Genomic DNA, 24,024 nt, shown 5'->3' on the forward strand with positions numbered 1-24,024 from the left:
CAATTTGGTCTAAAACTCGTTTAAACTTAAAACTAGGACCTAAACTGCAAAGCAGAGGTATGCGGCAAATGTCAAAGTTTGCCGAGCTCGGAAAATTCGGAAATTCTCTTTTTCCAATATCTGCCGAGAAAAGCAAATTTGGCAAATTTGCCTCTTATCAAACTTCGAAAAATTTGATATTTTTTGATAGTTTTTTGGAGCACCAAAACTGATGAATTCTTAACACACATCTGGTTTCTGAATAAGTACCGTGTAGTGTATCTGTTTAAACGTCAAAAAAAATTTCAATTTTAAGTCATTTTACTAAATTTTTGGGAACAAAATCACAGGTTTTAAATCAATAATTTTTCATTCGACTTCGACTTTCAACTTTCGGCAAGCAAATCAAAAAAAAAAGTTACACATCAAATATTATGAATGTTTAACAACAATTTTTTGTTCAACGTAATTTCGTAGTTTCAAAATTGAAAAACGTTCCAGTAACCGAAAAAAGGAAAGGAGAAAAATGTATATCAACTGACTTTTTTCGGTTATTTTTCTTTCTCCGTTTAATTTCCGGCCACTGCAATGCAAGTTAATGAAATATTCGACCATTTATCTTAAATACCTTTTCTGTGCCTGGGTAAAATCAGTAAGATAAAAAAAAGTGAAATTTAAACTAGGTTGGCTCGATTTAAATTTCACTGAAATTCATGGATCTCATCGGAAACGTTTTTGTTGAATTGAGCTAGGAAGTTGTATTTCAATAGAGAATTTTTTTAAAAAATGTACATAGGAGCTAATCATGAGGGGAAATCTTCGAGATCGTGTTTTCTTCACAGTTGGGAAAAATAAACTCGCCCAAAAAAATCAATGCTGTCATAATTTTGATAGCTAGTTCTATTTAAAAACTAAGACGCTAAAACTCAGAATTATTCTGGAAAATCTGAAAATGTAGACAATTTCTGTTTTTATTATATTGAGTCTTTGAAGGAAAATTGAACATTTTCCAGAGAAAATGTTAATGCCAAATAAATAAGAATTGATTCATCACCAAATAGGCATTATCATTGAAATAAGTAATACAATCGGTAAAACAGAACACATATTGAAAAGAGAATTGAAACATGAATGAGCTCAGACTTTTGAGAAAACTCAAATCAATGATCTACTTTTGATAATACTTATTAATTATCAATACTCCTACCTTACTTCTCATATTGTTGCAATGAGAAATTAAAGTTTACAAAAAAAAACAATCAATGATAAAACTGGGCAAAGAACCTCACATGATATCCTTAATGGGGAAAATGTCAAGGATGGGTCAGAGAAAAAATTGTGGGAAGATTTTCCAGATTTCAAGTCTGGCAATGTACCCGAATAGGTGAGAGGACATAACAGAATTTGCCAATCGACAAAAAGTGCAGGGCCCGGAAATCGATGAACAAGGATAGAAGAGTACAATATTGCTTGATAAACAACAAGTTGCAAACAAAAAGGATTTGAAAAATAAAACTACCAATTGTTGATAAGCGCTGGGACGATTGAGCCGGGACGAGAAAAACATAACAAGTTGGTTTGATGAGAAAATTTTTGAGATTTTCGTGAAATTGATTGATTGAAATAGATAACGGACTGAGAACAAAAAACATGATAAAAAGATGGAGGAGATAGGCGCTAGTCACCATTAATCCGTGGGTTTGTAGAAGCGTCCATTTTGCAAGGAATCCTGAAAACAATATTTATTGTTGGATACATTTTTTCAAATGAATTCATTTTCTTCAAGGGAATGATCTGATAGATATGAAAAAAGATTCTCGAAACTTTCAAAGCCCAATAAATTCTCACCATGAAACATGCTCCTTTTTTTATCCATTGATTAACAATAATTTCACTGGAAATAGACTTACTTCAAGTTTTCCGGCAACCGATTAAAGTAGCGATGCTGAAGTGCTTCGGGAAGTTTCATACGAGCAAGAGGCTCAAACATCAACATGTTCTCAATGAGTTCAAACAGCTCCACGTGTTCTGGGTCTGTACAAGACATGGAACGCTGAAAATGTTTGGTTTAATCTCAAATCATTTTTTAATATGGTTGATTGCAGGTAAAAACTCTTTTATATGACTTCTCTTGATTTGCACATCTTTAAATATTTGTTTAAAAAAACTAATGAATTATAGATATCAGCGAAAAATTGTGAATGAGAATCGACCTTCAAAACTAATATCAAAATATTTAGAAAAAAAAACACACACAAAAATCTAATTACACGGTTTTAATTGATATTAATCAATAACACCAACTCACTCTTAATGGTTTGCAATTGTCTCTCACGTAGGCTGCGTCAGCTGAAGTGTTCACCCAATCAAGCCGACCATTGATGAAGAATTTGGTTCTGAAAGTACTGAAAAAGTTTAATGATCAGGTTGGCCACTGCATTCTGTTCAGATATTCTACATATTTGATAACATAATTATCGCAATGTTATAAAGGATTAGCATGAACGTAAAACAATGTTAATGGTTTTAAATTTCAAAAATCACACGTCTGGTTGAAAAAAAATGTATGAGTCAATGTAACAACGATAATTTGAAATTTCGAAAAGTTCACAAAGCAATATTGTGCAATTAGGAAAACGAAACAAACATCATTCACGCTAGAAACGTACTTTGTCCTCTTTGCCATTCTGAGCGGAATGTCACCGAGCACGCGTTCCATCATTGCCAAGTGTTCGCGGTTTTCGTGAGTTTGGAAGAGAGTGACGCCAGTGTAGAGCTCGTATAGGATACATCCGATGGACCAAACGTCACACGGTTGAGACCAGCCAAGTTCTGAAATTGAAGTTGTTTTATTTTGTGAACACCTAGAGCAGACAAGCTAGTGTTTTTTTTTTGGATTTTGCGACACATTTATGAATGGTGTATATTATTATACACTTACCAAGAATGACTTCCGGAGCTCGGTAATGTCGTGTCGAGACAATAATTGAATGATGCTCATGATCGAAGGTTGCCGATCCGAAATCAATTAACCTCACGTGTGTACTGTGAAGAACTCGCAAAGGCTGAAAACAATCATCAATTTTGAATCGGCGAAGCACAAACTTTCCAACCTTTTTATCCACTAGTTTTGTGGTGTAACGACTGTCAACAAACAAAATGTTCTCCGGCTTTAAATCTGTGTGAGTCAGCTTATTGTCGTGCAAAAACTTGACGGCGTTGCAAAGCTGCCACGTTATATGCAGCGTTTGTTCCATTGGATATGGCTTGTAATGATTGGCTTTCTGCAAAAAATTAGCACTCAAAAATGATTTTGCAAGTATTCTTCAAACTTGAACTTGTAACAAACAACTCACCAAGAAATCAAAAATGCTGGAACCCATCAGGTCAAAAAGCAGACAGATGTGTCCGTTGTAGTCAAAGTACGAGCCCATGTGGATCACCCAGCTGAAAAACGACAAAAATTATATTTTCAAGGTTTAAATTTTAGTTTTAGGTTGTCCGATTTAAGTTTTAATTTGCTAAAATTGCCGAAACTAGCGATTGCCAAAAATTCACAAAAAACCGGCAGTTTCAAGCTCAGAATGTTTTAATCCTCAAATGATTAAACGTTTTCATTCAGAAAATGACTAACCGAATACTAAAAAACAATGTGAAATATTTTCAATTTCAGAAATAAAATTAGGTTTGGAAATTGCCAGATTTTTTTATTTTTGGCGATTGCCAAAATTAAAAACTGCCGAAAATTTTCGATTGTTACGTAATTTGTATTGGGAACGACATTTTTCATAATTCCATTATTTTTTTCCATTTTCTGATTTCGAAACTCAAACAATAATGCTTGTTCCCTCGTTCAAAAAGTGCATCTTCAATCTCATAAATCACCACTTTTCTCCAATTCTTTCTCTCTCTCTCTTTCGCATCAAACATGATCGTGTAGGCTTGTGAAGCAAAAAGTGTAAAGTAGGTTTCAAGTAGAATCAGAAACAATCTATACATTATTCTGGTGAACACACATTGTGTTAACTTAAATTTTTTCTTATTTTATAGGCTCCGAAAGGATATCTATCTCTATCTCTCGCATTTTTTTGAAGAAGCATATCAGACTTTATAGCCATTTGCTCAATATCCAAAGTGATAATGCAGCAAGTGTTTCCAAGGATTCCCCCATTCAAAATCTTTCACACTCTCCGCTTTTCGCGTACTATTTATTTCGAACGAACAGTTGTCTTTGTGGGAAGAGGGTGGTGGTGGTGAAGAAAGGATAGACGAGAAAAACCGCACTCATTTCGAAGAGAGAGCAACGAAAATTCGAGAATTTTTACTCAATCTCTTCGCCTCGTTATTGATTAGTGATTGTCAAGAAGAGCCGAAGAAGATGAAGAAGCTTATTTCTCATCTGTCATGTGTATAGAAGCTCACACTTTCAATGATCTTCGGCACTTTCAAAGTGTCAGCACACGCGCGTGTTCCGCGCTCGAGTTCAGAAGAAGAGACATTACAAAGAAAAGGGAATTTTTCACACATGCCTCCGCGTACACACTTTAATAATGATTAATCTGCAAAACTTACAATTCAACTATCATTATCAATATTCGCAACACTTTTAAATTCCAAAAAACCACAAATTAAGAGGAGCATCGTATTTTTCAAAATAATTTGACTTGTGTAGAAAACTTGTCAGTGTGAATTGAACTATCATGTTAGCGAGGTAAGAAAACTGGAGCATTAAAGTCAAGTCCAACGTCGCGGGCGCGAAATATTTCCTCTCACTTCATGATGGAAAAACGCTTGGCATAGGCAGGTTTAAAAAAACGGAAGACGCGGAAATTTTAAAAATTATTATTTTGTTCTATTACTCATATTCATGTCACCCTCTGATTTCAACCAATAAATTTCGCGCACGTCGCTGGACTCAAATTTGATGCTACAGTTTTGCTGAAAGTTTTGCTAAAAAACCAGTTTTTAAGCAAAATTTATGTGGGTTTAAAGTTCAATTTCGGTGGATCAATAAAAAGAAAAAAATTTGTATTTTTTCAAACTCTAAACCCTTGGTCAACAAAAATCGTAGCTTTTGTCTTAAATTTTTGATCAATAACATTTTTGAAGTTTGCAAATTTGAACTGTGGATCATTTTTAGCAGAAGCTTACTTTTTCTTTTCCGGATCCTTCTCTGCCAACTTTTGCAACACCTTCACTTCCAACTTGGCAGCTTCTCGATATTTGCTTACATTCTTTATAATCTTCAAGGCCATGAACGTGTCCGATAATGAGTCATTCACCCGTACCACTTTCCCAAATGTTCCTTCTCCAAGTGTATCGTAAATGGTGACTGAAAATTAACGTGTGTATGATTTAAAAATAAATGATATCAAAAATAAACATACAACGATTCAAAATGAAATCTCCTTTCGAGTAGATCAAGTGACCATCTTTATCGTCTTGGTGCTGTGTCCGTTGACTTGAAACAATTTCAGGAACTTTTGGTCGTGCCTGGCTTGCCTGAAATTTAAACTGGTTATAATTGAAAAAAAAATAAAGCTGAAGATTTCCATGTTCATATTTCTTAGTTATAAAAAATGTTCTAAACTATATTTTGACGATACCTGCAAACCAGATCTGGAAGGCTTCCGTGCCTTATCACCGCAGGCAATAATCTTATCAACTTTTGCAGAAACCGACGCCGGAAGTTGTAACTGGGATATCAAATTTTGTACTGCAGCAGACTTTGGTTTTGGTGGCTGTGCAGCAGGATTCTCTTTCGACGTTGTCGTACTCGCTGGATCATCAACCGTTGTAGCATTTCCACTGCCGGCTTGTGTGGAAAACGCCGCAGCTACAGCATTTACAGTCTTTTTTGCTCGCTGCTCATCAGTTTGTTCCTTGTTGTTGTTGTTGTTGGTGGTGGTCAAGTTACTACTTAAACCAATCTCTACACCAGATTTAGAGCCTGTCAGCATTGAACCAGCGGGTGGAACTCCTTCGCCTGATAATTTCTTCTTCCGTAGTGACAGCTTCTTTTCTATCAACCGTTTTTCGTTATCCCCTTGTTGCGGTTGACTTGTTGACGGAACATTTGGACTTCCTATGGCACATATCGTTGTACCAGATTTCGAGCCATAAGCTCTTCGCAGTGCCTTTGCGCCACCCGTTGATGTTGTAGGCTGCTGACCGTCATCGGTGTTTTGATTTGAGCTTTGAGGCAAAAATTCAATTCCGTCAATTTTATTTACAAGTTCGCTTGGTAAAGCTTTCGGAGGCGCTCCTACAGACCGTTTCGGCTCTGGAGGCTTTTGCAAGGAGTTTTGCTTGGCAACGGGAGGCCTCAACGGTGCGGATGCTTGAATTGGTGCCGGCGGCTGAGCAGGAGCACCATCTCGGAGTGGTGCTATTGCGGGAGCAAATGGAGAAGGTTTGGTTGCAGTTGGAACTGGAGCCGGGTTTGCCTCTGGAGCAACTGCTGATGCAGCTTTTGCTCGCGTGGATGCAGAAGATGGGATTCGAAGCACCGCTTTCTCAGTTTTTTCCGTCACAGTGCCGTTTTTACTTTTCAGTTCTGTTAATTTACCAGACACTTGTTTCGACACTGGACCCGATCCTGAATTTGTTTCAGAAGCCCCTGGTGCTGGAGCTAATGTTTTCGGTGGCGGCTGAGCAGCACTTAATAAGGGTGCAACTTTTGTCACAGTCCCAGGAAGCTTTGCTGCCGAGATTGGAGCTTTCGATGGAACGGGAGATGGAGTGGGACCAGTGGACTTCTTATCGCCCGGTTTCTCAGACACAGCATGCGGCAACGGAAGTTGGACAGGATTTTGTGTAGGCGTCGGGTTCGGCGTCATTTTTTGATGCGGGGGAATTTGAGGCACTGGCATTGGTGTTACCGTTTTTGGAGTAGGTGCTCCAGATTTGATCGGTGTCATTGGTCTTAATAATGCTTTCCAATGATTGTAGCTTTTGTACACGTTTGGATCGGAAACACAACGTCGGAGACTAGCAAGCAATTGAGTATTTCGACGACGAGACACGTAGTTTTTGTATTTTCGTTTTCTTGGAATCACAACAAGGGGAAGTCGACGAAGCGCCAATGAATTTGTGGATGGCTGACCACCAGTACTCGCAATTTTCTGATGAAGAATTGGCATTTCTTGTTGGTTGGGATCTGATGAGCAAGGAGGTTCTACGACTAATATTGGGGCACCCGTGGCTCCGGTTGCCGTCTTTCCGTTGTTAAAGACAATAGCAGCTGACTGGATTGGCGGCGCGTTCGAAAGTACAGCCCTCTGCGGTAGTCGATGCGAAATGTAGTGACGACGTGACGCAAGAGGTGAAAGTAGGAGGTGATTTGCGGTAGAACTGCTAGACGGCTCACGAGACGAAGGAGGATTCGGCGATGAGCACGCTGTCAGACAGTACGGTGAAGCTGATGAGTATGGTGTTGACGTGGATGGGTCCACCGTCGTTGTCGGCACGGCCACTTTGAAGGGTGGCCCTAGAGGAATGGAATGTTATGTTCTGGAAAATAATATGACACCTCATGGAAAGATCGGGACATTGGAAAGAAGAAAGTGTGACACATGTTTCAAAAATGGTTAGAATCTTGGAAAATCAAATTATAGTTCTACTTCGATATTTGAAAGTTAAAAATCCTCAAACTACGATCTCAATAAGCTCAAAATTGCGAACATACAAAAAAGGAACTATGAATATTCCTCTAAAAATTGATGTATCTGTCAAAAAAACAAAAGAAACGGCCTTGAACGTAGCTGAATCCCATGTGCGGAATGTTTGTTTATGCACAGACTGGTGCCGAAAAAAACAGTGTGAAATGGTAGAAAAGCTGTCAAAAATAATGAAGAGCACGTTTTTCCCTAAGATACTCTAAAACTTCGATCTAGGTAGACTTCAGGTAGTTTCAAAGTACATTGAACTTCTATGATAAAGTGATCGACTGCTAGAAAACCAAGCTGAAAGTACTTTAAAGTCATCGGATACGTTCGAACAAAATTAATCAATATCGAATCTGCTGACATGATGGCTCATCATCACCTGCTACTATCACCTGACAGAAGATCTTAAGAAGTTCAGTAAATTTGAACGAAAGACAATTTTTTTGCGATTGTTGTTAAGCTAAATCTAAGTCGACAAATGTATCACTTGTACGTGGGAGCACAAATGATTGATCTAGGAATACTCTGAATTGAAAAATGTAATTACTTGCTGAGGAATAGACCTCAAAAATTCAAAATATGTGCATGTTCCAAAACTCTATTACAAATTAGATTAAAGTTTTTTTTTTGAGAGGTTATGTCGAACAGCAAAACATTAGGATTTGAAGTGACAGCGGTGTATCTCTCCCATCTGATTTTTGGGGAAAACAATTTTCAATTGGTCGCGAAATTATCAAATTTAGGTTAGAGCCACATAACTTAGATTTGATAAGTTTTAGCTTTCTTTTGACAACGCTTCGTTTAGAAACTTAGAAGACGTTTTACAGACACTAGATGTAAAATTAGCATGAAGTTTCGGGATTTTTGTCAGATTGATAGACAAAAGATTTGTAACCGTTGTTTCAGAGAAACTGTCACTAATAATTTGGCATAGTTTTATTAAACTGTTTGAACTAAAAAGATTCCCAAAAAATTTAAAACCAGCTCTTGGAAATTGACTCAATTTGAAGATCTAAAAACGCAACCGATTTCTATTTGATTCTCCATCAGCGGAAAACACGCGGAAAAGGAAAGAGTGGTAAGAAAAGCTTGTAAAAATAGATACACATACACAATTAATAGGTGGCTCCTGCTCCCGGCAGAAGAAACGGAAACTTGGAGGGAGGAAAAGAATATCAGGCTCTCTTCAGATCAACGGAACCGGGAAGAGATAAAGCACGGGAAGAGACATAGAGCCGCCCACCACTGGGTATCGGGGCTCCCCGTCTCTCTTTATTTCACTTTACACAAGCCATGTCTTCTTCTCTTTCTACTACTACCTCTTCTTCTTATTCTTCTTCTTCTTCATCTTATGCTTTCTTCTTTTCCTTCTTGCCCGCGGGAAGCAAGAAGATCTGGGCCATTTTAAACTATCTTTCAACTCTCCCCGTCTCGTTTCCTCTACTGTCCTCATCGTGGCAAAAGAGTCATCACCACGGAAAGAAACCGAAATTCACGTCACTACGTGAAGCCGATAGCATGTATTTTTCTTCGGAGCAGCAGCAGCAGTATCAGTCTCAGTATCCGGAGAGCAGAGACGAACAGGTTGAGTGGCGGCGCGGTGAAATGATGAATGATGAACTAATCAATAGGTCAACAAGAATTTCTCAGAAGCAACCTGTGTTCAATGAGGGCTCTGTGAATTATTGCAAGTGGTTAATCGATCATCGATCAGAGAAAACCTCGTCAAGGTTCAAAGATTCTTGGCTTCAGTGTAGTAGTCGCATGGACTGTTGGCTCCTTAGTTTCACTAAAAACTCAGTTTTGAGCTTCAAGTTTCGGAAAAGATTAAGTTATTGACGGAAAACCGGAAAAGGCTTCGCTTACAACCTGCTTTTTTGTTTAATCTGACAGTGACAAGAAAATGTTTTTTGACAATTTCACAATTTCACTAGGTCTCTATCATATCGCTCGTTTTGCTAACATATCTTCTTTCAAAACTCGTTGTTCATAGTTCTTGGCAATTTTGTCGGTACGGCTGTCAAGACTAAAACTCTTGAGAGCGAGGAAAAATCGTTTGGATTTTAGAATCAAGCGCCGTAACAGATCTGGTTTACAGGTTTCAACCTCTGAAAATTTTGATAATTTTGTCTGAAACTAACCGGTATCGGCGTTCTCTGATGTGGGACGATTGGAACGCGAGGTCGTGAAATGGCGGCTTGTTTCTTGTTGACAATTTTGATGCTAAAAAAATGGAAATTATTTGTCAAAGAGATCTTTGTTGTGATAATTTTTTTGTTTTAATTGATGGAGCCCCGTTTTGAAGGGATAACAAAGTATTTTTGGGTCACGTGGTGTCAGGATGTTCCATTTTGGTTTGATCTACGTAGATCTACGAGAATAGCGGTAATTTAGAGGCAGACTTTTCAACTTTTGACGTCACGTTTTTTAAGGTTTTTTTTTTTTGAATTTCGCGCATTTTTGTAGATCAAACCATAATAGGATATCCTGACATCCCGTGTTGGCTACGTTTTCGAGTTCGCAATCATTTTTAAAACAATAGATGTTCTATCGAAAAGTTTGTCGGGTAGGTCAAAATCACCAAGCCGATCAAAAAATTATTTCTGAATCTAAACAGTTTTTGTAATTTTTTTTACTATAACATAATCTAAATCTAATCTTTGGAACCTAATAGAAAAAATAATATACAAAGTACTCAATACAAAATTTCACTACAGTATTTCTACTAAAATTTCAAGTAAAAGTCTATTGATTCATATTTATTTAGTCTTGATTAAAATGTCGCCAAAAGTCACAACGAAAAAAAAGCAAAAATGTTTATCAACACAGTATAAATATGCCATGTTGTGTTAGTAAATCACTGAGAGAAAACAGAAATTAAAATTAGTCACTTTAATAAATTCGAAAAGTTTCCAACATTCTAGTCATTAGTCATCTGTGTTTTTTTTTCACCGCGACTCACAGTTTTCTCCATTTTCCAAAAACCCACAACATTTGAAACGACTAAATTAACTAAGTACAATAGGAAATTTGAATGTGCAACTTCCAGCCAATTAGTTTTATATACGTAGACAGTTATAACAGCAATATTACGAATGAGCAACAAATATTTTGCTAGAAAAGAGAACATTCGCTATTGTTAACTTCTGATGGAAATTGAGAGCGCCTACGCACATTCATTTGATGTCAGTTATACGTTTCATTGAAATATTGTTTTGTTCTGATAGACGCTTAGATTTAGAAAACAAAACAAAATTATTCAAACTGAAACTATTGTCGTTTATGGAAGCTAAATGTTCTTACTTTTGGCTGAAACAATCAAATTAACAATGATATGGAAATGTGTATAAGGTTCTTAAATTTTTTAAACAATAGAAAATTGTAGTGAAAACTGAAATCAATGAATGTATTTTGGGGCAAAATAAATGCTTAGGTTTGTAATTTCAATACTTTACTGTTTCAAATGAAATATTGCTTGAAGGTAGAAAACGAACAATGGGGGAGATGATTAAATACCTTTTCTTTCTTTTTTTTTATTCGGCCAAATATCACAATAAAATTTTCCAAAAATTGTTAGAAATGCTTCTCAAAGAGCGAGGGAAAACTCAGTCGACACCTTTTTTAAGCCTTCATTTGAAAAAAAAACTATTACAGTTTTATGTGCTACTTCCGCTTCAAATATTAGTTTTTAAACATTTCAAAAGTTAGAGTTTGCGATGGTGCTTTGGATTTCTTGATAGTTGGCAAAACTTGATTAGAAATAAAAATTATTCAATACTGTTGTTAAAATTTCTTTTTGTTCAATATTCGTATATTCGCACATTGTAAAAATTCCAATTAGCTAGAGATAGGAATAGTTTTTACTCATTTCCTCACTAGTGGTACTCTTCCTCAAATAAAATGTATTAGACTAGACTAAAACCGTTATATTACTTTATTTAAGTTGATTACGCATTGCAAACATTTATTGAATTTTAAAAACGCTATTGTCTCTAGGATAGGATATATCAGCATTTTCTGCCCTAAAAATAACATTTTTCCAATACGTTTTTCATTCATTTATTTTAAAAATAATAATTCAATCGAAACATGAAAATGATTTGCTTTTAAGATTAAAAAAACACTAGTTCTGAGCCTAATATTGACAAAAATGTCACGTAAAATTTTCAAAACGGTTTACAGTTGTGGGCCAGGTACAAAAGTATACACAAGTACCGCATTTTCAATAAAAATTTGTGCTACACGACACAGATGAAATCGAAAAGAAAAGGGTGCTCCTTTTTAATTTATATTTTTTTTTTGTTTTTTTTTGTTAATTTTAATAATTAATGTTATTTTTGATGTCAAACGAACAACTTACAATTCAATCGACGAGTCTTCTCTTTCATCGCGTTCTTTGAGTGGAAGTGCCGGTGGTGGAAGAATTGGACTGGCAATCTTCTTCGTTGTCGGTTCATCATCATCCGAGCTCAGAGTGATTTCCGCAACTTGGACGGTTGATGGTGCAGCCAAAAGTTTAGCTACTTGCGCGGTTGGCACTTCAAAATGAGGCACCGTTTGTGTCGCCGTCGTTCCATTTGTCATCGACGATTGAGTGGCTCTTGTGCTACTGGTGCTTGGTTTACTGAGACGGCGTGACCCGTTCCTCGACGTTGCAACTGATGCTGATAATTTTTTGCTATTGTTGTTTGTGCCGTTCACATAAGAATCAGTTTGACGACTGGACCGTACAAGACTTGGAGCTGCTGTGCTTGATGTTTTTGGCAGTTCTCCGTTGGCTCTGAAAAATGAATATTCATAACTGTATGAAACAGGCTGCACCGAAAAAAAAAGAAATCTATAAAGGAGTTGGATTTGACATTTTTCAATTAGGAATTATGCCTATACTTTTCAAGTATTGGTTTTTTGGGTATGCCATTTCAAATTTAGATTCAAAGATTTTACACCGTAGTCACTTTTACAATTCAATTACATGTTTTGCCTTTACAGGGTACAAAATTCAAAATTCGAAAAAAATTCACACTGCTAAAAAAACGCACTTTTTCCTGGATCTTTTTGCTTGAATTGGATCCGAAAATCCACGAGCAGCCGCCGTCCGTTTTCGTTTTGGTTCAGCATAATTGATTTCTTTGCTATTGACCAATCGCGTATTAATCGCACCAGCTACACGGCCCGATCGTGTGCTAACCATACCTGCAAGAATGAAATTTCAAAATCAGAGAAAAAATTAGAAAAAATGTTACAAACGGAACGTAGTTTAAGAATGAAAATTTGAATATTACAGTGTACGATATAAAGGATTTCGCAAGTCTAGAGAATTAAAACTTTAACATCACTAGATAAACACGGAACAATTCATGGTATCAAAGTGGAAAATAGAGAAAAAAAACTCAAAAAAATGATGTGCATTGAAATCTCGAATTGGCAATTGAAATTTGAAATTTTACGATTTTGTTGAAAGTTTTTCAAACGTGGAATTCAAATTTACTTGTAAAAATCATTTAGAACACTGTTTTAACAAAATCTCATCATATTAAACTATTCGAACTCTCAAAGATCTCACCCTAAATAATATATTTAAATGAACATGATTCAAGAAAACAAAGTTAAACTAGGTTAAATGTTCAAATTAATATTCAAATATCATTAAAGTGACAAATTAATAGAGTAGAGAAAGTTAAGAAGGCTCAAGGGCAATCAATCATGATATAATTCAAATAAAAATAAAAAAGGTGACAAAACAAAAATGAGAATGAGTTCATCGGCATCCTTGGAGACCTCTGCGGCATATTTTGCGCGCGCACAATCACACTCAAACACACAGTGAGTGGTCAGTCAGCAAATCGATAATTGGTTTGGGACACACATCGAACCGTGGACGGGGAGAGCTGGCAAAGAGGCGAGTCGAGGAGAGGTACGCAGGCGCTGAAGACAAGTGAGAGAGTGCCAATTAGAGAGTGAGAGGAAAATGGGAAGACAACGCGCAACGCAGGCTAAGACGCGTTGCGTGTGGAAGTGTCCTCAATGCCACCACTGCACCACCCAGCCTGCGGCAAGGACCTTGATTATCGTCTTCGACTTCACTGTCTCAGCGACTTTTCTTCTCTGATTGCTCCTTTGATGTCTGTCTAACTTTCTAACTCTGCAGGTTTCCAACTGTGTTTTTGCCGGCTTTTCTTCGGATACTCTTGGCAAACTAGGAAAGTTTTGAGAACTTACTGATTTCACACAAATTTTTATAGTTTTGCATTAGAAGAATTTGAAGAAAAATACAATAGAAGGTTTAGTAAATAAGCTATCAAATATTTATTTATTAATGACTTTAAACTTTTAAAAATGAGCATTTTTTCGGTTTTTACTCGGATTGGCATTATCGAAAAAATACGATCGCACAAATTTCTCATAATTTATTTTTGATCTACCTGTTGAACTTGACTTCGCCCCCAATCTTGTTGCCGTTGTTATTTTGTTGTGGCTGTCTTGTCGAAGGAAGGGGCGGAGTCAAGTTCAACAGGTAGATCAAAAATAAATTATGAGAAATTTGTGCGATCGTATTATTTCGATAATAGCAGATTGTAATTTTGCTCAATTTGTAATCTTTTTGCTTTGTAAAACCAAACACTAATAATTGAAAAATGATTTATTTTAGCTTAATGTTTACAACCGAAACACTTCTTAATTTGTCATGTATAAAATATATTAATGAACAATTTACGTTGACACGCAATCGGAATAAAACAATGTTATTACTCTGAAAACAAAAAGTTATTAATTAATTCAAATTTAATAGTGGTAAATAATATTTGGTAAATAATTTGAACAAAAATAGTCTTGGATCACTCGTCTTCTGTCTCCAATGTGAACAATGGAGCAATTCGTTTTTCATGTTGTGAAAAGCACAAATCTTGGCAATTCTGCTCGAAAAGAATAGGTAGCTCTTCCATTTCTTCCATTGACGAGCATCGTGGATAGTGGTAAGGAACGCAAACGGAGGATCCTCTCTGGAAACAGATCGTTGGAAAGTAGCAACAAAATTCAATTTTAGCAGAGGAGTTTTTAAAATAGAAACTAAATATTCAGCGAACTACCTAAGTATTTGAAAAAAAAGTTAATTATTGAGACGTAACAGCTGAAACATAAAAACAAAAAAAATTTCAGAAGTTGTTAGTAGTTAAATTTGATATTTTTGTTAAATTAATCGAAATATCAAAAAGGAACATTTTTATGAAAATTTGAAGAATACATGATTACTGTACTTGTGAAAAGTATTTAAAGTGTATAGCAAATTCTACTTCGATTGACTTTAAATTGAAATTATTCAGTGAAATTGCCTCAAAACCGTTTCTAATTTCCTATAGTTTTGTCTAGATTGCTTTTAGTCATATCCCTGCAGAGAGTTAGAAAGTTAGGAGTTAATCATTTTCTACAAAACATGGAGCTGCAATAAAACAATTTGTCCTAATAGTTTGAGCCTACCATTAAAAATTCAGAGTGGCTCGAGTTAGTTTCAATTTTAAAATGTACTTTAATTTAACTTCTTTGCATTATTTTTTACCAGAAAATGAATGAATTTGAAAGTCAATTATTTAAAAAAAAATTGAAAATTAAACACCTACCGGACGATACCATCTTTTTACAAATTTGGGGTCAATTCCGTCGGAGCAAGTGTTTTTTATAATTTTACAGCATCGTTTGTTTTGTTCACCTGCAATGTGTGTCAATTACTTTCCTACAGTTTTGAAAACTGTTTAATAAAACAAAGGGACCAAGAAAAGGTACCAGCCCCAAAAACGTGTAATTTGTGAGTAAAAGAGATTTTGGAAGATTTTATCCACACACTAATTTTTTGAAATCTTTGTACAGTGCATTTTTTTCCACTTCTACGACTTTAAAGGGGGCGCATTTATGCGGTAGAGTCTTGCCGCGCATTCACGTGGTCTCAGGTTGTCTCATTACAATTTGATTTACAAAAAATGCGGGCATTTTTTCCCAGAAAAATTGTGACGTCCGCACGCTCTCAACCATGCAAAATCAGATGAGATGTCTGCGTCTCAACTCCCGCATTTTTTGAAGATCAAAGCGAAATGGGACTTTCTGACTCCACGTGCGCATTCATACTCCTATGGTGTCAAAATAACTGAATATCATAATAAAACTGTTCAAAACATTTTTTTGAATATTTTTATTTTCTGTCAAAAGGTGACAATTACTCAGGTTTTTGCCATTCATAATTTTGGAAGTGGCACAAAAAAAAATGTTTTCCTACATTTTTTATACTGTAATTTTGTTGTAATTATTTGTCTTAAAACAGTGTAAGGGTGGGAAGATGTGCCAATGCTTTGGATTTCCTGATAAGCTCATATTTTTCAAAATTTTGGCAATTTGCAAACACTTTGACCGGAAATTATGAAAAATGTTAAATTTTCTAAAGTTTTTTATTTCGATATTCGGTAGATTTAGACAAGATCCCCACTCGCGCTACTCCACCTTCAAATATGAAGCATTAATTTACAGCCATAAAAAATCAAATGGCTTAATTTTGTGCTCAAAATCTGTTTATCAACTCACATTCAGGGTTAGTCTCCACTGGAAGGGGATCATCAGCCAAGGTTTGTACAATTTCGTTTGTCATATACAATTGAGCCGTGATTTCCGACGCATGTTTCCTAGTATTTGGTACATATCCTCCCGTCTTTGGCCAATAGAGTAGCTGTTGTCTAGTTGTTGTAGATTTGCTGTCAAATGGTTCTGGAGTTGTTGCAGTGAAATCCACAAGTTCTTGTCGAGCAGTGGCCCAGGAGTCGGTCGAATACGTTGAAGCTGAAGTTGGTGCAGTGGTTGTAGAAGTAATGTCTGATGTTGTGGAGGTTGGTGTTGAAGTACTTTCTGTTGCCGTCGTGAAATCAATAGATGATTCCGTACTACTTGGAGGATATGGTTTGATGACTGTTGGTGCAGTGTTTGAAGGTGATAGATATCCAGAGTTCATAAGACTTTGTCTTTGTCTATAAGCGTCTACCAAAATTTTGGAAAGTTTTCGATTTGTTCGGAGAGCACTTTTAATATATTTCTCATCCAGTGGTTGGTTTGTGTCCAAAGCTTGTTCGATTCTTCTGAGAAGAATACTGACGGAGTGATCATTGGATGGACGGATCTTTCGGCTGTTGAGAGCGTGAAGGCGTGTATGGTATGAGAATGGTTCAGAAGTTGTTGAAGTTATGTGAAGAAGTGGAACACCCCCAGCACGACCAAACGCTTGAAGATGTTCTCTGTACGAAGGTGTAGAGGTTGGAATTGAAGTCCATTTAGTGGCCGAGGCAATTCCTGAAACAATAAACATTACAAAAACGTGTTTAATAGAGAGAATCGCCACCGACTAATCAGCTAAACTTAGTGAGGTTTCCATAGTAATTAGGAGTACTTACTGTCATCTCTCCATTGTTTGTTCGTCATCTGTTGTGTTGAGATATCGATTAATGGAATATTAGTGTTCACAAGATTGTCTGATGGTTGAGGTCCATATCGGCGGTTAATGGCATCATCAAGTTTGAACAGCTGCTCAGTTTCACTGATGAATTTCTTTTTTATGGCAGCTTGCTTAAAAACAATAAGTTTTCAAATGAGATAATAATGTTTTCTGCGTCTAGCAAACATTATCATTATCAATATCAATGGAATTATTGTATTTTCGTTAATTGGATTGAAGACAAAACAGTTAAAAGTGCTGTGACCGAATTTTGAAACTGTGCTTTGAAACATTTCACACTCTTCAAGACGATAAGTATAAGCTCAAAACATCACATAACTTTTGCGAACGGATGTTTTACAGCTTCAGCTTCAATGTTAATTTTTCTGAACGTATGCAATTTCAGGTAATCTTTTGCATGTTAGTGAACATACAAAGATCGCTTGAAAATGCCAAAAATCATAAAATTTTTTGCTTGCAGAGAAGAGTTTTTTCCTTCATTTTGAAGTTCCGAAGAAGATGTTAGCGAACTTTTTATGATGATGCGCTAGTCACAAAAATATAATGTTATAAAGCAGAGTTTCCAATTTAGCTACACCACCTCCAACAGTATTCCCAAATGTATAATAAGGTTTACCGTTTGATCATCAGTATTTTTCCCAAATCCAATTTTTTGCATCTGCCGTTCAACCAAATTTTTCGTAGACACAGTTTCTAGTGCTAGTTTCCTATTTTCTTCCATGAACTTCACTTTCTTAGTCTCAGGAAATTGTCCGTAATTGACCTGCAACAATACATTTATTCCTTCAAGCCAGACATCCCAACAGTAGCTATTATCGCACTTTCCGTCAGTCAGTCATCTTCAATTATACCCTTTTCACCCCAAATTTGTTGTTTTTTTTGGAATACAAAAAAGTGCAAAAAGTGCTGAGAGTGACATGAAGAATGGTAACTGAATTATTAATAAACATATTGACTTAAAGGTGTTTTATCACTTTAGGAATTTTGTCATATTTTATTTTATTCAGCCATATTAAAATTGTCAAAAAAAGATAAAACTTCTAGCCACTAAAATACCGTTTTATATTAAATTAAAGATAATTTGATACAGTTGTTTCTAGCAGACATAAAATTTTTTGTCTATAAAATAATGCACAATTTTTTCTCGGAATTTGAAATGGTTAAGAGTTGAAGTTGAAAGTTTAAAAGCAAGTTGAAAAAAAAAACAAAAATTTCAAAATTATTCCGAGAAATCGTTTTTTATACAAGATAATAATTTAAATGTATGTTCGCGTTTATTTTTCACTACGTACGAATTTGAAATTTTCGGTGCCGAAAAAGTGTTAGAAACCTCCCAATCTACCTCATTAAACTTATCCTGATTTTCATTGGATAAGCATTTTAACGAGGAGTTTTTAACGCATGGAGTGTATGTTCCAACGGCTGTGTATGTGTGTGTGGATGTGAGTTATATAGTACAAGGAAAAAGATGAAAAACGAAAGATGAGCTGAGGTAGATAACAGGAGGGGAAACAAATATGGGACGCATGTACTTCAAGCGATCACAGATCATTAAGATCTTAGTGGTACTGGGAACTTCAAGCGGTCTTTTGAAATGAATCTAGGTTTAAGCCGAGCACAGTCTGGGGCACTATGATTAATCGAGTATCAGATACTAGGTATTATTTTTAATCTAAATTCAGGTAAAGCTATTCTGTGAAATCTTACTTATTAAACAAATCTGAACTGTAATGTCAATCTTTCTACTACATCAAAATAAAAATAAAAAGGCTGAGTCTTTTTTTGCAAATATCACTAGAATTTTGATAAAGTAACTACTAGCACATCACTAATTAAAATATTAAAATTAAAAAAAAAACAAAATTGAAAACAAAACCGTACCGTGTTTTCCATCCCACACGTAGTTTGATCACAATATTTGGTTTCATACAAATGTGGGCACAATCTTTGCATCATTCTACCCTCCGAAGTTAGTTCTTGAAGAGGTGGCTGTAGGACGTCACGGTTTCTGACAATTAGACCTTTCTGACACCCGCCATGACATTTCGACCACGTGCCCCACTCCGACACAATACATTCTGAAATTTCAATTTTTAGCATTGAGTACAAATTTAAAAATCAATATACCTGATTGTGAAGAAATTTCAATCAGCACCACTGTTATGGATATTGTGAACAGCAGATTCATTTCAAGCCTCCGGAATAATATTCTCAGGTTTCACCTGAATGTTATCGTTTAAGTATGAAAATAAAATTTATTTCAACAAAAGAGAATTTGAATATGATATTGTTAATCGTCTTAATTTAGAAAAAAAAACCCCAATATTTCACAAAACGACAAGCTTCTCGCCAAAGGGTGTGAAGAGGAATGTCAATGCCTCCATGCAGCGAAGGAACTTGAATAATGCGTCCGGCGCCGCCCACTATCTCACGTCGCTTTTTTTGTGTTTACTGTAGAGCGGCGCCTTCCTCCGCTCCTCCGTTCCGCGTTTCCTCATTAAGGATTTGTCGCACTTTTTTGCTTAATTCCCCCTTTTTAGAACGTTCGCCGGCCCATTCACCTCATCTAAATTTTGAAGATAAGAATCATTTTCGCAAAAATAGGGTACACCGCCGCACTTTTTGCCCACGTACCTTTGTTCCAATGTTTGCATTCCAATGTCAAGTTTTTGTCACGTTCTGAGGACTCATTCGCTTTTATCTACCGGATTTCAGTTTTTTATGTGTCACGCAGCCATTTTTCCTCTGTGTGCCGACACCCGACACTAACACACGGAAAAGGTGTCATGATTTACGAACGTCGATCTTTTGAGATTTATTAGGCACGAGGGGCGTGACTAACCGTTTTCTTTTTTCTAGAAAGCCAAGAATGTTTGGAAATGAAGTGATGGATTGATTCAACCAGTGATGGATTCAATCTAAAAAATGTCGGACGGGAGCCAAGTTTGCGCCAAATAGTGCAATAGGCTATTTCACTATTTGGTGCAAACTTGGCTCCCGTCCAAAACTTTTTAGGTTCCGCTCATCGCTTTAAAGATTTGGATCGCAGCGTGAGGGCGGCGTGGAGCGGCGTTTGAGCGACGCCGCATGGGAGCCCTAAATTACTGATATAACACCTGATATTGCTCAAATTTCACATGGAGTGCCATAATTGTGTCAACAAAACTCGTGTTAACAAAACTCAAACGGCTTGCTAATTTTCATCGGTTACAGTTTTGGTGGTTTTTCAGGATACCGCACTTATAGCTTGGGATTGCATATAAAAGACATATTCTAATTCTGATAGTAGCCTTATTTAATTTTTATACCATATAACGAATTTTTCTTATTAGAAGTAGAACCCATTTCATCTATTGCATCTGTGTTAGAGTATCACTCAAAGGTGGAGTAGCGCCAGTGGGAAAGTATTAAAAACTACAACTATGGTGCCGAAATGACCGAATATCATATTAAAATTTTTGAAATTTTTTTATTCACTGTCAAAAAGTGACGATTACTCAGTTTTTGCCACTCATAATTTTGGCAGTTGACCAAAAAAGGTTGGTTTTTTTCCTACATTTTTATACTGTAATTTTGTTTAAATTGTTGGTATTAAAATATTGTAGTGGTCAGAACTTGCGACAATGGATTTTCTTAAAAGCTCGTTTTTTTTCAAAAATTCGGTAATTTGCCACTACTTTGACCGGAAATTATGAAAAATCTAATTTTTTTGGGGTGTTCTATTAAGATTTTGGGCCGCCTTGGATCATTATAGATACATTAAACAAAATCCCCAATGGTGCTACTCCACCTTTGGGCAATCGAAAAATAAACTTGCAATCTACTTTTTTTTTAGAAAGTTAGCTTGTTACTAATCAGTTCCCAATTTTTGCATTATGTAATCTTTCCAGGTTTATCAAAATAAACTCTAAATAGCAAACATAAGAATAACTCGCAATAAAATAATATTTCACAACAATCAAAAAACCACGCAGAATTTGTAATATACAAACTTTTTATTTCACCAAGATTTCCAAGAATACAATTAAGCGGGAAAATTTGAATGGAATGTTCACAATAAATTACCAGATTTAAATGAGCCCCTAGGCAAAGGCAAAATTGAAAAACAACTGTAACTGAAAACCTGATCAACCTATACCTGCATGAAAGCTTACCCCAAAAAAACAAGAATGAAAGACTTGAATATCAGTGTTTGAATCTAGTGTCTCCCGATTTTCTAATAAGACTAAAGACCGCAATAGAAGTTACTGCAGATATTAAGAAAATCACATCAAACCAGCGATGATAAAAATTGAACTGAAGATCTCCTAAGATTCTTGTTAGAATTTTGCGATACTCTGGCGGCACGTTCATTCGCATCAGCAGCACACTTGAAACAAAGTACATGCCCATGATTTGCGCAAATCCGAGAACGATTATATTGGATGAACGGACATTCGAAATTGACACGAAGAATTTTGCCATTGTGATAAGAAGACCTGAAACAAAGAATTGCAATGTCTAATTAAAGTAAATTTCAATAGTTTGAATAAATGTCTCAAACTTCTCACCTCTGACTGATGTAATAGCAATGACTCCTACCAGAAAGAAGGAGATGTACTGTGACCAGTAGCGGACGTCCATATCAATGCCAACGTAGTTTACACTAACTTCTATCAACCGCGTCACAGGGTCCACCTAAAAGTTAAATTTTTTTTAAATTGATTTTTACTGAATTTAAATTACCTTTCCGACTCTATCAAATAGTATGTTAACGAGAGATATAAAAATTTTCCAAACGCAATAAAGTGAGAAAAAATGACCAAGCACGTTGAAATATATTCCAATGAACGTTTTGCTGGAATTTCAGATTTGTTTTATCAAAAAGTTACTTTATGATCATGTGATCTTACCTAAAAGCAACCCTTTCTAACATATTCCGCAACTCCACCAATTCCAAAAACAAATATCTGCTCAATGTCTCCAATGGTTTGATCTCGTTTTGCATCTTGCTTATCTGTGACTGTAAGTTGTTTTCGTTGCTGTTTTCACTGAAGTTTGACCAAAGTTTTGATAGGAAGCTTGGCTCTTGTGAAACTGAAAGATAATGTTAAACAGTTAAAGGAAAACATTAAAAATTAAAACCTTTTTCCGCAGTCAATCGTTTTAATTCTAATTGATTCCTTGCCATTTTTTGTTTTTTGCTCACAATCATGTCCATTGCATGCTTCAGACGTTTTTCCAATTGTTGAGCTTGAATCTCTTCCACCTAGAAAATCGTAAAAATGTAAATATTGTATTTTAATCCTATTTCACTTAGAACTTTTTTTTTTTAGAAATTAACAATTTTTGTAATTGTCCTGCTCACACTATCAGCTGAAAAAGAGCTACTGAGTTGAAACTGCAAAAAGCCTATGCTTATCCCGCAGTCAGGATCCCATAATATTAACCACAAAAAATGCTAAAATACTCACTGGTCTCATGAAAATAGTCATATATGAGTATGGAGCATTCACAGCTCCAAAGCCAGATAACACAGCCATAACCGTCACACCAATCACTCCAACTCGAGAAATCACTTGTTCAATTGTAAAAATTCCTGAATTTGAAAAGTTTATCTGTGCTCACTATCAGATAGAAAACCTCACCATGTTTTGCACTCAAAATTGGGAACGGATCTCCAATTTTCCAGAAGAAATATAAGAAAATGAACCATGAAAAAATTGTGAATGGAAAATGTAGTTTTGGTTGAACTGAAAACATCAAAATTATCATTGAAAAAGTAGAAAATGTGGGTATTTTAACGAAAAAAAAACTCACTAAATGGTATTGTTTGAATAATCATGTAAGCCATGTACAACGGTATAAGAATAACCAAAGTGAGAAGTATTATTGAAAGGCAGTTTGTCCAACATTTTTGACGAGAACTGAAATATTCAAGGATTGCAGCGGTCAGAACAAAACAAAAATTTTTATGAGGATTTGCATATCATCTCCATATTTCCAGATTTTTGGAAGGTTAATTAAAATTTAAAATACTTACGTTGGATCCAAAATATCCGCAATTTCAAAAATGATCAACTCAAAAAGTGAGCAGGATAGGGAAAATGTGAACGAGAATATGAACTGAACGACTCTGAAAAAAAACGAATGGGTAATTTTAAAAAAATTGTTAAATTCTATTTGTAACCATTATCACTTATAGAAAATATATTCCAGGAAACGAAATGTTATGATTCTTTGGCATAAAAAATTGGAGGGATTTTTTCGCGTTTTCTAAAATTAAGATAGTTTTTTAGGATTGTATTTAACTGACACTGAATGTGGAGCATCAATTAATTATTATAAATGTAAAAAGACTCAAAGCAGACAAAAAAGCTGAATTTAATAATAAAAAATAGTGTAAAAATACAATAATATTCAAACAAAAACTGGATTCCGGAGATTAAGTAAGTAAAATTAAAGATAACGTCACAAAAAGTTTTCGAGATAATTTTGAGGAATGTGAGAGAGAAATTTAGTCTCTGTGGGCAATTTTGAGTCTTATTAACAACTGAAACATGTGCTACTGAAATTTAAATCAAATTTACATCATGTTTTGAATAACATCGCGTTATTACAAGTTATCTGGGCTCCACTTTGAAGATGCCATCGAGGGATGATTAAAATCTAAAAATACTCACCTATTGTGCACTTCATAATTTTTGAACAACTGTTTTGTATAAAAAATCCACCCGGCAATGAAAAACAGGATTAGTGAAACAAACACAACCCAGGCGTCATAGCTTCCTTCCATTATTTTAAATTATTGTGCAGCAATCATGATAGTTTCAGTTCTTAATTGGTACTGATGATAATAAAACAATTTTCGCTAACAAAGTATGATTTTCAATCGATTATACACAATTTTTG

The 24,024-nt window shown here is 35.6% G+C and overlaps 3 protein-coding genes and 1 non-coding gene across 9 annotated transcripts; all 4 read right to left on the reverse strand.

Annotated features, from left to right (window-relative positions):
- Positions 1-932: 932 nt before the first annotated feature.
- On the reverse strand, positions 933-12,840 carry madd-3 (the record flags this gene model as incomplete). 6 transcript variants are annotated; one of them, NM_001368550.5, is made up of 12 exons in its annotated part: positions 938-1,708; positions 1,890-2,032; positions 2,288-2,384; positions 2,649-2,811; positions 2,921-3,044; positions 3,093-3,263; positions 3,336-3,426; positions 5,131-5,311; positions 5,367-5,481; positions 9,788-9,869; positions 12,007-12,426; positions 12,686-12,839. In NM_001368550.5, 12 exons carry the CDS (start codon positions 12,835-12,837, stop codon positions 1,657-1,659), a joined length of 1,791 nt encoding a protein of 596 aa, NP_001355370.1. The 6 variants fall into 6 exon arrangements, with proteins under 6 accessions (NP_741928.1, NP_001355370.1, NP_001380239.1 ...); NM_001368549.4 differs by having other exon boundaries at positions 1,013-1,708; positions 2,288-2,375; NM_001392883.1 differs by having other exon boundaries at positions 1,012-1,708; positions 2,288-2,375; positions 5,131-5,481; positions 12,686-12,840.
- A 1,434-nt stretch (positions 12,841-14,274) lies between these two features.
- Positions 14,275-19,359, reverse strand: C11H1.5 (thrombospondin type-1 domain-containing protein). Its single transcript, NM_077986.5, has 7 exons — positions 19,261-19,359; positions 19,015-19,211; positions 17,750-17,896; positions 17,072-17,243; positions 16,215-16,970; positions 15,263-15,351; positions 14,275-14,647 (listed from the first exon to the last, which is right to left on the reverse strand). The coding sequence occupies exons 1-7, from the start codon at positions 19,319-19,321 to the stop codon at positions 14,483-14,485; spliced, it is 1,587 nt and encodes a 528-aa protein (NP_510387.2). The 5' UTR covers positions 19,322-19,359; the 3' UTR covers positions 14,275-14,482.
- Positions 19,360-19,809: 450 nt separating this feature from the next.
- Positions 19,810-19,945, reverse strand: C11H1.10. Its single transcript, NR_072522.1, has one exon. It is a non-coding gene; the product is annotated as an Unclassified non-coding RNA C11H1.10 (non-coding RNA).
- Positions 19,946-21,110: 1,165 nt separating this feature from the next.
- gphr-2 (Golgi pH regulator) lies at positions 21,111-23,948 on the reverse strand. The gene is made up of 10 exons (NM_077983.9): positions 23,796-23,948; positions 23,156-23,248; positions 22,933-23,039; positions 22,761-22,865; positions 22,587-22,711; positions 22,258-22,381; positions 22,026-22,209; positions 21,859-21,970; positions 21,684-21,810; positions 21,111-21,611 (listed from the first exon to the last, which is right to left on the reverse strand). The coding sequence occupies exons 1-10, from the start codon at positions 23,906-23,908 to the stop codon at positions 21,319-21,321; spliced, it is 1,383 nt and encodes a 460-aa protein (NP_510384.2). The 5' UTR covers positions 23,909-23,948; the 3' UTR covers positions 21,111-21,318.
- Positions 23,949-24,024: the final 76 nt, after the last annotated feature.

This window comes from Caenorhabditis elegans, chromosome X, assembly GCF_000002985.6.
Source record: "Caenorhabditis elegans chromosome X".
In the NCBI taxonomy this organism is placed as follows: domain Eukaryota; kingdom Metazoa; phylum Nematoda; class Chromadorea; order Rhabditida; family Rhabditidae; genus Caenorhabditis; species Caenorhabditis elegans.

What these genes read in the sequence shown, in the direction of transcription:
- C11H1.5 (NM_077986.5), bottom strand. Translation starts at nt 19,321, where the DNA reads ATGAATCTGCTGTTCACAATATCCATAACAGTGGTGCTGATTGAAATT. An exon ending in AAAATACTGATGATCAAACG is followed by an intron (nt 17,244 to 17,749) that starts GTAAACCTTATT and finishes ATTGTTTTTAAG; the next exon opens with CAAGCTGCCATAAAAAAGAA. An exon ending in CAAACAATGGAGAGATGACA is followed by an intron (nt 16,971 to 17,071) that starts GTAAGTACTCCT and finishes TTATTGTTTCAG; the next exon opens with GAATTGCCTCGGCCACTAAA.
- gphr-2 (NM_077983.9), bottom strand. Translation starts at nt 23,908, where the DNA reads ATGGAAGGAAGCTATGACGCCTGGGTTGTGTTTGTTTCACTAATCCTG. An exon ending in GCGGATATTTTGGATCCAAC is followed by an intron (nt 23,040 to 23,155) that starts GTAAGTATTTTA and finishes TGAATATTTCAG; the next exon opens with TTCTCGTCAAAAATGTTGGA. An exon ending in TGCTATTACATCAGTCAGAG is followed by an intron (nt 21,612 to 21,683) that starts GTGAGAAGTTTG and finishes TCTTTGTTTCAG; the next exon opens with GTCTTCTTATCACAATGGCA.